Below are 13,466 nucleotides of genomic sequence, written 5' to 3' on the forward strand. Positions count from 1 at the left end.
GCTCAGCCCTGATTCGAAACAAAATTATCAAGTTTGGCTCCATCAGCTCTAAACCTTTACACCATGCCACCACGCCAGAAAGGGGGATTGGGGTGTGACTTAAATGTTACCCGATCCATGTGAGCCCTGAGCGGTGCAGAAGGTCAGGGTGGTGTGGGTGTGAAATCTCACCAGTCCCTGTGAAAGTGCTTGAATGGTGCTCCAGCCTGGAAACTTTCGTGGACTGCCAGAGGCCAAATTAATTTGACCAATGCCTAGTTTTAGTTTCAGTAAGAGTTTTACGGCACTTGCAACACAATAAGGTCATATAAGTGCCGCATATTAAAGGTGTTACAAGGGAGTAACAAACACAAAAAAGAAGGAGGGGAGATAAAAACAATAGATGTTTGATAGGAAAGAAGAAGCAAACCACACCAGAGCACCCGCCAACCACCCACTAAAGCCTTGTTTGACAATTTTTATCTATTCTTTTTATTTTTGGCTGAACACTTTCTATATCCATTTGAAAATTATGCATATATATATATGAGTGGACTTAATTGAAAAACTTTGATTAATGACAAAAAATGTAATTTTGCAGTTTCCAAGGACTCTCAAGCCTAGGAAGTAACTTTAGCGGTCATTTTCTACTTAATTTTATCCTTGAAACCAGGCAACCCCAACCTCCTTCAATCGCAAATATCGCAATTTCTATTCAAGATTGAAAGGCATTTTTTTCATCAAAAGCACGACAAATGTTTATATAACGTTTTCAAAACAAATTCGCCACCACCTTGAGCAAGAATTTTCAAGAAATTTGATCTAGGTTTGCACAGGGAAGAAATATGCGATAAAATTGCTCTCCAAAAAGACGAAAGGGTGTGGATGGGCAAAGCTTCGCTTTGTTTATACGTTCTAGATATTCGTACGCACTACTCACCACCATTAGAGGGGGGAGAGAAAGACCTAAATTTTGGTATGTATATTATATTGTGATTGGGTCGACTTTTTGAATGGATAAGAGAATTGGGATTATGCAATATACCTCGTCTTATAAAACATCTTTAAAAATGTATTTTTAAAATACAAGAAACTCAAGTCCTTGTAAATATCGATATATTAATGGCTTAAGAATCCATTTTTAATGGAACATAGTTTTTGGCAAAAATTCTATTTTTGAAACCTAATATCTGGGTTTTAAAAAATGCATCTTTTAGTACCTTTCGCCAGGCACGCTCACCTGTATATATATGTATGTACAACATGGTATAAATAGTATAGTATATCATATTACAGTATAACATAAGATAGCTCGAATTCGTCGGGACCGGCCTCGGTAGTTTGAATGATCCGTAGTTCAAGTATCTAACAAAGATAAAGTGGGAAAAAAAACGGGACAGCAGGCACAATTCGATGGATGCGTGATTTCAAGTATTCTGTGTCGACCTATCCATGTCATACTGTATATGTAATATCACAGTTGTCTCATCATAGGAGCTTGATAGTCGAGAGACAGAAAACCCAGGTTCTTTGGTGGATTTTCAAAGGGCCCAACTCAGCTTCCATCTGTTGGCTTCCTTTAAGTTCATTCTTTGTTGAAACAATGACCCGTAGGTGATAAAGACACTGACACATGAGGGAAGATAGAAAGCTTTGTTTCAAGTGGCTTGGCTGACCAAGATAACAATTAGGTAGATCTTCAACTAAACCTGCACACTATCATGTAATATTTGAATATATTATATATACCTATACAATAAACTCACAAGAACTTCCTTGACTTGACTTTGGTTTTTTCTTTTTTATGTCTATCAGATCCACAATGGGCTTGTTCACTAGCTTGATGTCTGACTTTTCAGTTTCCTTTGATGAACGATCTGAAAAAAAAAGTAAATACTATTATGAGAACCCATCTCACTCTTCTCCTTGGACATATACTGCATCTGCTATTTTTACAAAAATTGCTTCACCTGTTCAGAACAACAGATAACAACTGATTATAACAAATAACAACTGATAACAGCAAATAAAAACTGATAACACCGAAATACTTTGATTCCAGCCTCAAAAATCAATATTCATATAGTCAACCAAGCCTCTACTTTACGTGCACAACTACAAGCAATTACCAGAAGTAGAATATTATTCTTTAGCGATGACCGGAGTTGCGTCCCTTTTTTGGTTTACATTCAAATTGAACGTAAAATCGAAAGTAACAATTTATCGAAAAAACCCAACTAAATGAGGATGTTTGTGTTGATATTTGTCGTTATTTTGTTGTTATCAGTTGTTATTTGTTATTTCGACAAAGATAAATACCGTCTATTGTTTGCTTGATTAAATTTGACTTTGTAAAATATAGCTTAAAGATGATTCCCATATTTTTCATATAGTTCATGCACTTTTATTAATTTTTAAAAAGCAGTCGAAGGCGTATTAGTTGTTGTATAATCATTTCAATCTTTGTAGAGAGCCATGTAATTAATGTCACAAGGTTTTTTCAGCCGACTTCTTCATGTATCACAGTTCATCATTCTTTGGTGGGTATTTTTTTAGTAGACGTTTTACAGCGCTTGCAACTGAATAAGGTCATATGAGCGCCAGAAAAATAGTGTTACAAGAGAGTAAGTAACATAAAAAAAATAAGAAGGGGAGATAAGGACGATAGACGTTTGATAGGAAATAAGAAGCAAACCACACCAGAGCACCCACCTACCACCCACATTCTTTGTTTGCTGTAATATTTTCATACCTTTTCTCTTATTATTCCTCTGCTGATCCACACTCTCTTCAAGTTTTAGAGAGTCAGTCTTGGAGTCTGTGACCTCCATTGACTTGTAGTTTGGTGCTTGACCAGAGACATTTGGGGTAGCTGTTGACATTTTCCCTGTTGGAGGGACAAAGCTTGGGTGAAGTCTTGACATGAGAGCCAGCCTTTGGGTGAGTGCAGGGTGTGCCTGGAAGGACATAGACTGAGGTCCTGCAGCAGACAGCAAACTGGGGTACCCGGCCACCATTGGGAGAAATTGAGGGAACGCTGGATGCTTGGGGGTGTGAGGGGCTGGACTAAGACTTGAAGCATCATCTGGTGGAAGGTGGAGGGATGAGGGGATGCTGGTATTGCTACTGCCGGATGACATGGTGAACAGGGGGGACAACTGATTGTTGTTGCCATCACTCTCGCGAAGCTGTGAGTTGTGAGTGGGCAAAGTGTCAGTTTTTACCTTGATGGAACTAGTACTACCAGAGAAGGAAGCTGTACTCTTTTCCTTGTTGAAACCTTGGAGGCCATAGGGCTCCTGAGGATTGAGGAAATGGTCTGGATCAGCTTAAACTTCATACTTTATATCAACAAATAAATACAATGTCAGCTGAGTCAAAGTGTCATGCTTTCTTTAAAAACTCCGAGAGTAGCAGAGTAATTTGAAGAGAATATAAATGCCAGGTGCCTTGAACATCTTGTTCCACGTGGAAAGGTAATGGGGACAGACCAGAACAAAAATTTTTAGTTTTTGAGAGCATCCAAGAAGAGAAATAATGACAAAGAATGGTTGCTGATGTCCGTTTCATATCAGGCACTTTATGCAGATGAATAGGGTGAAATGTTAAACGTTTTTGAAAGGGCCATAGAGTCTGAAGTCTTACTCTACAGTCCAAAATATTACCTTTCAAAAATTTTTTTTTTAAAAGCAGGATAAGAGATTGTATTACCGGACCCTTTTTCACTTAGACCCTTGGATATAAATTATTGCTCTATCTTTTGAACACAACATTGTGCCTATTTTGACAAGCTTTCTTTTTTAAGTGCCAGATCTGAAGAAATATTCGATTAATTATGATTCACCACTCATTTTTCTGCCCAAGGTGCTTTCAAAATCATATACCAGCTCTAAATAGGCCTAATAACATCCTTGTCAAAGAAGTCAAAATTGAGAAAAGAAGCACCTGTCTGTATGGGGGCGGGGGGTTGGGGGCAAGTGACACTTGCTACTCCTTCTTTCCAGACCATCTATGTTATTCGAAGGCAATTTTGTCTACGGTAATTACTTCTCTACAATTTCTTTATAGTATGAACAGTAGGCCTACTTGGGAGCAGTATCAAGTCAACAATAAGGAATATATATATTTTCTGCTCAAAATAAAATCCACAAATCTTTTTAAGCGAATAGCATTCTCATTGTCAAGTTGTCTTCAGTGCCGCATAGATCTAAAAGAATCAAGGCTGAATTTATAACATCTCTAGTTGCCAAATGTTCCTCCTGCTGCTCTTCACATATCCATTGTGTAGTCCTTGAACCTGAGGTATTTAATTACAAGAACTGAAAGGCAAAGTTCAATACAGATGCCTTTTATTGCTTCTCATAGTTATTCTCACTTCAAGCAATTTCAATTTCTTGGACTCCAGGTTTGACACTTTGCTTGTTCTCCCACAAGTAATGATGTATGAAAGTAAGTACCAAGAGCATCAATCTGTACGTTGTGGAAATGAGGAATCATCCATGTCTATATAGTTCTTCAGATCAATTTACTCTTCAATTGTACTCTCAGAATGGAATACGAAAACAATTTATTGACTGAGAAAAAGACTTTAATAAGTTGCTCAAACAAATATAATATATATATTATTCTTTTCCTAGATTATGAAAAATAACTTTAGAAAGACAAACGTCTATTATATTTTGCAAATCATAATGTCATTTTCAATTTCGAAATAAAACATACATATTCATTGACATCTGTCCTAAAACAATGCTAACCTTCTCTTTCACGAGTTCTAGGTTGAAGTGCATTTGAAAGGGAGGAGGACATCGCACATAGCAAATTCAATAGGTGAAAATGCAGTCAATACAGTTTCTATTCACCAATTTTGCTTGTTAGTGTCAAATTTTGAGGAGAGCATTGTTTGAGCATTGCTTCTTTATTTCCATAAGAAGATTCATTTTTTAGAATTAGAAAACTTCCTGTTTATATTTAGCGACTTTTGACACTGGATCAATCCATACAAACTTTGTATGCAAAAAAAGGTTATAAAAAATTAATTTGCTTTCATACTGTCACAACTTAACTGTGAAAAGCTTTAGGCAATAATCACACGTACCAAATTAAAACGCATTTAAGTTCTATACTTGATAATTTAATGAAACACATAAATTGTTGCATTTTTAATGAGATAGAAAGGCAGTTTTTTATATAATAAAAATACATGATGAATACACAGAGATATTTGAACGATGACATCAGCTACCAAAGCAGCATGACTTACAACAACATCCGCAACAATTGCACAAAAGATATGAAAACAGTTTTTGCTGTAATTGAACTGCAAGCTTTCTGTTTTAATCCATAACAAAAAAAGACCACAAAAAACCAAAAAAAACCAATCAAATACCGTACAAATTAATCAACCAAAAAAAAGACAACACAAAGGTAACAACAACAGCAACAACAACAACAACAGCAGAAGCAGTAGCAGCAGCAGCAGCAGCAACAACAGCAACAACAAAAAAGGAAATGGTCACACTAAAAGGAAATTGCAGTAAAAGGACTCCATAACCATTACTCTTCTACATCTGCAATTTTTCTACACGTTAAGGCTGTCTTCTATGCTTAGCCAACCACTTCGCAAATTTTGATATCACATCTACAGCAGCTACCTGATGAAGGAAGCTGTGGCTGACACCACAATCTTGGACTTTATCAAGTGTTGCACTGGCAGAAGGCTTTTGTGAGGAGACAGACAGGTCCATTGGCTGGTCTTCTGTTGAAGTGTCCACTGCAGGAGAAGTGGCTCCACCGGACATTTGAGCTAATAAACTGGGAGCTTCGACCGTTAACCCTGGTTTCACTTGCTTGCTGAAGTCAAGAGGCCCTTCAGTGTCAACATCTTGCGGACTGAAATCTGAGGTTAAGGTGTTAGACTTGAACTTTTTCACAACAGCGCTGTCACCCCTGTGTGGGGCGATACTGATCTCCTTCAACCAGCTCGGTTTCTCTTTTGGCTTGTCTGCAGATGCAGGTGTAGAGTGAGCGGGTGGAGGGGCAGAGAGCTTATTATTTGGATCCAACAGTGAAGAGGACATGACCTCTGCTCTGCAAATAAATCTCTCACAAATGGGACCTCTCACTTCAGGGTGGTGTCTGTTCATGTGCTCCATAACACTGTCTTTGGTAGAAAAGGGTGCCTGTTGCGTTGAAATAGAATGTTAATTTTAATATTCAAGTTTTTGACATTGTCTTAATATGAGGTCAAAAAGAAGACAAACACATGATATTAAAGGATATAAGATGCAAAAGAAAGCAAAATTATAGACAATATTAATGTTTTAGAACTAGAGGAAACATGAAAGCAGTAATATCCTTTAATCATCGACAAAGCATAAAGATCAAAGAGGCAAAGCAAGCATTCAAAAGTTAACCACAATATCACAGAAGCAAAAATGTGTATTACCTTCCATGGAAAAAGAGATAGAAAAAGGACATCAGAAAGTAAAGAACAGTCTGCCTTTAAAGCAATCACAATGACACAGCACATCCTTCAGTTACAGGTAATCATTGTTACAATAGTGATTTAGGGATACTGTGAACAAAACATCTTGATACGTTCCTCTGAACTAATTATTTCTTTGAACAGCACTACATAAACTACCATTCTTTGGGTCTTTGGTTTGATTGTTATCAAGTTCATAGGCATGGTGTATCTGTTCAAGTGTGAGGGTGTGTGTGTGCGTGTTTGTGTGTGTGCGTGTGTGTGTGTGTGTGTGTGTGTGTGTGCGTGCTTGTGTGTGTGTATTAATGTGTGCATTTGCTTTTGTGTGTGTGTGTGCAAGTGCCTGCGTGTGGGGTTGTGTGTGTTCGTGCATGCATCTGTGTGTTTTTGTGAGTGTGCGTGTGTGTATCTGCATGTGAGCATGTGTGTGTATGTGCATGTATGTGCATATGCGTGTGCGTATGCATGCGAGTGTATGTGCATCCACAAAAAAAAGAATATCAAACCCTTTTTATCTCACTGTAGCCTCCGAACTCGTTCTTTCTTTGTAAAAACATTTTGCTTCAAACAAGACCATATATGCTCACATGGAAATCCGTCCGTCTGTCTGTCTGTCTGTCTGTCTGTCTGTCTGTCTGTCTGTCTGTCTGTCTGTCTGCCTGCCTGCCTGCCTCTCTGTTATTCTTTCTTTCTGTCCTTTTGTCTTTCTGTCTTTCTTTCTTTCTTTCTGTTTTTCCTTTCTCGTTTTTTCTTTCTTTCCCTTTCTCTTTCTATTGCCTTTTCTCTCTGTAGGTATCTGTGTCTGTGTTGTGTTTATCTCACTATTTACACAGCCTATCAGTCCATCTCTCTCTACCCCTCTTTCTTTCTTTCACTCTCCTATCTCTTTCTCACTCTTTTATTTACACACACATACGCTCGCACACGCACAGGAACACGCACACATACACGTACATGTACACGAACACGCACATGTACACGAACACGCACATGTACACGCACATGTACACGCACACCCACGCGCCCCCACCCCCAACACACACACACACAAACACACACATACATGCACGATTGCTTGTCTTATTACTTTCTGCCTATCAGTCCATCTCTCTCTACCTCTCTATTTCTTTCTTTCTTTCCTTCTTTCTTTCTTTCTCACTCTTTAAAACACACACACACACACACACACACACACACACGCATGCATGCATGCATGCAAAAACTACTGATCTCCAAAATCTTGAATGCCCTTTCAGGTCACAAATTTCTACACTCTGAGAAATCAAGGAAAGTTATACATATACGTACATCACATTTTTTACAAATGAATCCCATTCTGCAGTCAGGAGCATTTTGCAAATGTTGCCGAAGGCCTTTAGAGTTGACACAATCCAAACCACAGCTTTTGCATACAGTCTCGTGAAAGCTTTGGGGAGTGGGAGAGTCACTTGGGGACAGACTCCGACTGGCAATGACGTACTTGTTAGATGTGAGATACTCATGTAGCTGGTCTTTGTGCAGACCATGTCTTTGTCTGTGGGAAAATTTGAAAGAAAAATAATAGTAGGAAGGATCTTTTACTGTGATAGTCATACCTAAAAGCTTAAAAATTGTAATTGCCCTGCTACTGTTGAATATTAAAAATTTCCCATGGCTCAATGTGAACCTGCAAATTATTCTTTAAGTAAACGTTTTACAGCACTTGCAATACAATTAGTTTGTATAAGTGCTGAAGATTAGAGATGTTACAAGAAAGTAACGAACACAAAAACAAAGGAGGAAAGATAAGGAGGATAGACGTTTGAAAGGAAAGAAGGAGCAGCTAGATGATGTTAGAGCACCTGCCAACCATCCATATTTACACATTAATATGTGCTGCCAAATTGTACGAGATGACATAAAAAAATGGCATCAGGTATTCCTGGTTTCATGTTCATACATACTTGCAAAGCTCATCCTTAAGATGGGAAAAGAAAGAAACTCTCTGCCAGCACCTTTTTCAAAATAGTCAGTTATGCTACAGTCAAAACTTTTTTTAAAATGCTAAAAGCAAAGTTATTCTTTCAGCCCATAATATACGTAAATACTCTATACTCTATGTTCAAAATAAACAGTTAGCTAAACTCTGCTGACCTAACTTTGAATCAGCTATTTCAGTATATCTGGTTTACAATCTGAAATATTTACTTTTTTTGTCTGTGACAACCTATGTTAGAAACTCTGTAGGTGAGTATAATGTTATGATGTCATCCTTGCAAGTCCAAAATATTTGGAATATGAGATAAAATGCATGGAACGTATATGAAATTTTTATTTTTCTAATTTGGTGAAGCTAAACTGAAGATGATTTTGATTTGAAATTTCAGATCTGTGAAAACGTATAGTAAAATATCTTACTGTAAGTTAATTTGTTGCAGATTCAGTCCATCTTATTAAAACTTTAAACTCATAAAAGGGTATTTTATTTGACTGCTGGATAGCATCACTCAGTAGCTCAGAAAGTACAGTATAAATCTATAATTTTACCTAAGATGTCGTTCACAGTTCGCTTTGGTGGTAAAGGAGTACTCGCAAATTTTGCACTTGTACGGCCTTTCTCCGCTATGTGTTCGCATGTGACGCTGCAGCGTGCTCTTATCTGTACTGGTGTAGTTGCAGATCAAGCATTCATACTGTGACTTATGGGTAAGCTGGTGAGCTGTAGACAAATCATAATATGTATTGAAAAAGTTTGATTAAATAAAAAAATTTAAAAAATCTACTCATTTCGAAATCACTCACGGAAAGATAAGATAAAACTAGGGGAAAAAAATTCATAATTGAAAATTCGACATTTAGCGTATCAAATCCTTTCTGATAACAATGGAATGTCTTCAAAGCATCAGTACTCAAATATATTTTAGATGTTTACTTATTGACAGACAGTATTTTAACTTCTCTTGAACTCTTGAATGTAAACAACTCAATATACAAAGAAACTTTATAGACTAATCAAATTACAGTAGTGAAGAGGGCAAGTACAACGCCCATGACATTTGGTAACATCCACAAAACTTTCACATGAAGGCACAAATAGGCATTAATTATTTAGCATTTCTCTTTGTATAGTTGACATGCACAACAAGAAAAACATCACACCCATGCTAGATTTGGTGCATTCTCATCTCCTGTCTTTTTCTGCTCCTCTAAAAGGACTGCATAAGCTGCGAGGTCATATTAAAAGTGCATCAATCCCCACATCCAAATGCCATGCTACTAAATTTATGTTTTAATTGAAACCATTATGCTTTGTGTGCTTTTTCCTACAAATGATGCTTTCATCATGCTTCATGCCGTATGATCCACAAGTAAGAAGAGGAATCAAATAAAACATCACATTGGCATATTATCTGAGGAGTTCATGAGCTAGTTCTCAAACAAAAAAGCAAATAAAAAAAACAGTCTGAGATAGCCACTCTTAGACAAAGACACCCAGGAAGTCAACACTGAAACTGATAACATCTGAAACATGTCAGAATGTAATAAGAGTGTAATCTCCTACACAAAACTCAAAAGTAACAAATGACACAAAAGCACAGAAACTTCTACACAGCAACAAACGTCAGGAAACAGCTTACCGTTTGAACAGTTCTGAGTATGCATAGAGATGAAAAAGGAATATACATGTCAATCATACTATAATGATAAAGTACTGAATACAATTCTCAATTCAGTTAACAGTAGATCGAAAAACAATTTCTTTCACAGTTATATGCACTAAAATTGACAAAACTGCATTAAACAAGAGCAGCTGACCTTTCATACTAAATAATAGGTCTCTATTATCTTCAATCATGTTTATAACTGTTCTTTTGGATTTGTTTGAAGCATCTGTACCACTATATTGAAATATTTTCACAGATTTGACACAGTAAAATCAAAATTAGCTTTGATTTAGCCCAAACCAAATAGAACAATAAAAAGCATTCACTCCATGCTTTTCATCTCACCTTCTAAATCTTTTGGACTTGCAAGGATGACATCACAGTGTTTACAGGGAAACACAGGTGGATGGACAACAGCCCGTGCCACAACTGAGGACTCAAAAATCGTAGTTTGTGAGTCTGTCTGTCCTGACAAATCATCCGACTCTGAACTTGACCTCACAGGGACAGACGTGGGACGGTCAGACTGCTTGGTTTGGTGGATCAAAAGGGGGAAACCTTTGGTCTCTGGCACACGAACAGCTGACTTGGATGAGGGTAGGAAAAAGTTTGTCAACCTCAGCTTTGAGTCAGTAGCACTTTCTTCCTTCTTTATGGCTGTAACACCAGGAGAGGCGCATGGTTCACTCTCTTCTTCTTTGCAATTGTCAAAGTCCATTCTGTCCTCAGCATCTGACATAGCATAATCATCATTATCATTGACACTCAGATCAATGCTTTCATCATCTTCTGTCTTTATGGAGTGTTTTTGGCCAATTTCTTCAGGGGAGTCCTTAGAAATAAGACCAAATTGGGCCAGAAAATAATTTTGAGGCATGGCTTCCTCTTCTGATTCATGCTTAGACAAATATTCATCAAATTTAATATCGGACACATGTTTCAGCATATGCTCTTGCAGTCTCAGAGAATCTGAGAAGTGACAGTTACACTTTGGACAAGTTGTATACTCCTCAGGCAGATGTGAAGCCTCATGCAGATCTCTGGCGCCTTCAACAGGGAAGCCTTTGCCACACTCCTGGCATTTAAAAACAGGTTCACTTTCACTTTTCAAAATGGTTTTGCTCTCACAGAATGCTTTGGCAATCAGCGGAAACTTTTTTGTTGTGAAACTAGCAAAGCCTAACTCTTGGAAACCTGATTTTATGGAGTCATTGTCTGTGTTATTGTTGCTATTATTATCATTATTATTGTTGTTGTTGTTGCTACTATTGTCTCCATCTGCTGTTTCTGAGGATGAGCCCGTTTTGGGAGGCGTGTCAAGGTCAGCTAGCTCTTCATCTGGCATATGGTGAGTCAAGGTATGCAAGAGAAGACTTTCTTCAGATTTGGCAACAACTTGGCAAGTCTATGGAAGAGAGAAGAAAAACAATTATTATTAAATTACAGCAATACAACTACAATATACATACAACACTTAGAACAGAATATGGATAGAATATCATTTCTACTGCAAAACAAATCAAGTTAATACAGGAAAAAGCAGTGTACATTCTTATATATGTGTTGTATGGCATTAATGTAAATCTGTTTACACTAACAGTACTACTACAATAACCACATGAAGTAATACATGTAATATATAACACCATATCAGAGTTTTTTGTTCTCATTTTGAAATTTATCAGTGACGAAAAAAAAAGGAATGTTCTTCAACAGAATAAAAAAGAAGGTTGCCCACCTCTTGACTCAACGGAGCAGAGGAAGATAGGACCGTTACAACTGATATATCCAGAAATAGATATATCCAGAAAACCAAGCATATGTTTGTTTATTACGCAGTTGAATGACTTACTTGTCTTTAAAGAAAAAAAACAATGACGAAAACAACAACAAAAACAGTCAACTAACTAAAATCACCCTCACATGCAAAATAAAACAGATGGAAGCAGCAGACAAACCAAGCTTGCCACATTTTAATAACCAGATGGTGTCATTTGTATGGGATTGCGCACAAAGGAAAAAAAGAAAACAAAAGGAAATCACAACAGGGAGCCCCATTCCCTCCATTCATATCACACGATGCAGATGGCCTTGTTTTGAACCTCCAATGTACTGTTCAAGAAATTAGATTGTCTTAGAAGAATTTTAAAGGTTTTATATTTGAAAAATTCTGCTTCCTGAATAACCTTGCAAGGTTAAAAGGAAAGTTAAAGTTAACCCACACAGTTGCCCATTATTGTCTCATCAAATCCTAATTACAAAATCATAGCTCACCTTGCAAGCATTGCCACTTTCTGCCTCCAGCTGTGTGTCTACAATCACATGACTTTCCATGTGAGACTCCAGAGCAAACTCACTCGAAAACTCAGCTTTGCACACAGTGCATGTGGATGGCTTGGACGATCTCAGGTCTGGGCTTGGGGGCCTCATGGGGGCCATCATTTGCTGACTTATCCGGGCTCTTTTTGCGAAGATCTCACCAGTCACAGGGTCCATCATTCTCTGGAAAAGATGAGGAGAGGGAGAGGATATCACATTAAAATCGGTTGAAACCAAGACAGCTAATAGCAGAATCATGCCCACAGCCTTCGATGTGAGGGGCCCCGCACGTGTGCAGAGCAAGGCTCATGATTTAAATTTAATGTCTAGTTGACATAGAAGGTTACAGAATCACAAAGTCAATTCTGAGTTTCATAATCTTTCAACATTCATTGGATATATCAAAGGTAAGATCAACTAACACCTATAGAGTTTGAAAAGACAATCAAATGAACTAAACCGGGGCCCCAGTTCTTACCATGCAGCCTGAAACAGCTAATCAGATCAATTTGGAAAATATATTACAAAAGATTCCAGTAGATAACTGTAAACTGTATATACATTTTTTAACAATTTCTACAATGTATTAATTTACAAAGATCTGGAGAAGGTTTTTAGACACACCAAATCAACAAAACCGAGAATATCAATTCCTGTGAGTGGGAAAAAATATAACAAGAAAACGCACTCACAGGCATGAATGGAAGAACTCTGGTTGGGTCAGAAAACATCTGATGAAATGGGAAAGCTGGATGGTGTGGGGCGGTGAACGGGAACATGTAGCCAGCCATTCCAGCCATTCCCATTGCTTTGAGCTTATTCACGTCATCTGTATAAGATAATATGAATATTAAAGACTAAGGTAATACAATGAAACAATTGGAACAATTGAATGATGCAGTTCTTTTCGCAAAACAAATCTGCCTCACACCATATGACATTTTCATGTATGTTTACTATCTCTAGTCTTTTTCATCCTCCTTCCTCCTCCTCCTCCTGAGAAAAAGAGAGAGAGAGAGAGAGAGAGAGAGAGAGAG

General features: G+C 37.5%; 1 protein-coding gene across 1 annotated transcript in view; it reads right to left on the reverse strand.

Moving 5' to 3' along the window:
* Positions 1 to 13,466, reverse strand: part of LOC101861292 — a gene marked incomplete in the record, with an annotated part of 116,052 nt that overhangs the window by 15,878 nt on the left and 86,708 nt on the right. Inside the window, 8 exon segments of the mRNA XM_005101510.3 lie at positions 1,746 to 1,856; positions 2,732 to 3,278; positions 5,634 to 6,161; positions 7,775 to 8,000; positions 8,993 to 9,164; positions 10,456 to 11,515; positions 12,385 to 12,612; positions 13,122 to 13,258. Coding sequence (XP_005101567.2) covers positions 1,746 to 1,856; positions 2,732 to 3,278; positions 5,634 to 6,161; positions 7,775 to 8,000; positions 8,993 to 9,164; positions 10,456 to 11,515; positions 12,385 to 12,612; positions 13,122 to 13,258 — 3,009 coding nt within the window.

Source organism: Aplysia californica, unplaced genomic scaffold, assembly GCF_000002075.1.
Source record: "Aplysia californica isolate F4 #8 unplaced genomic scaffold, AplCal3.0 scaffold00286, whole genome shotgun sequence".
Taxonomy (NCBI): Eukaryota; Metazoa; Mollusca; class Gastropoda; order Aplysiida; family Aplysiidae; genus Aplysia; species Aplysia californica.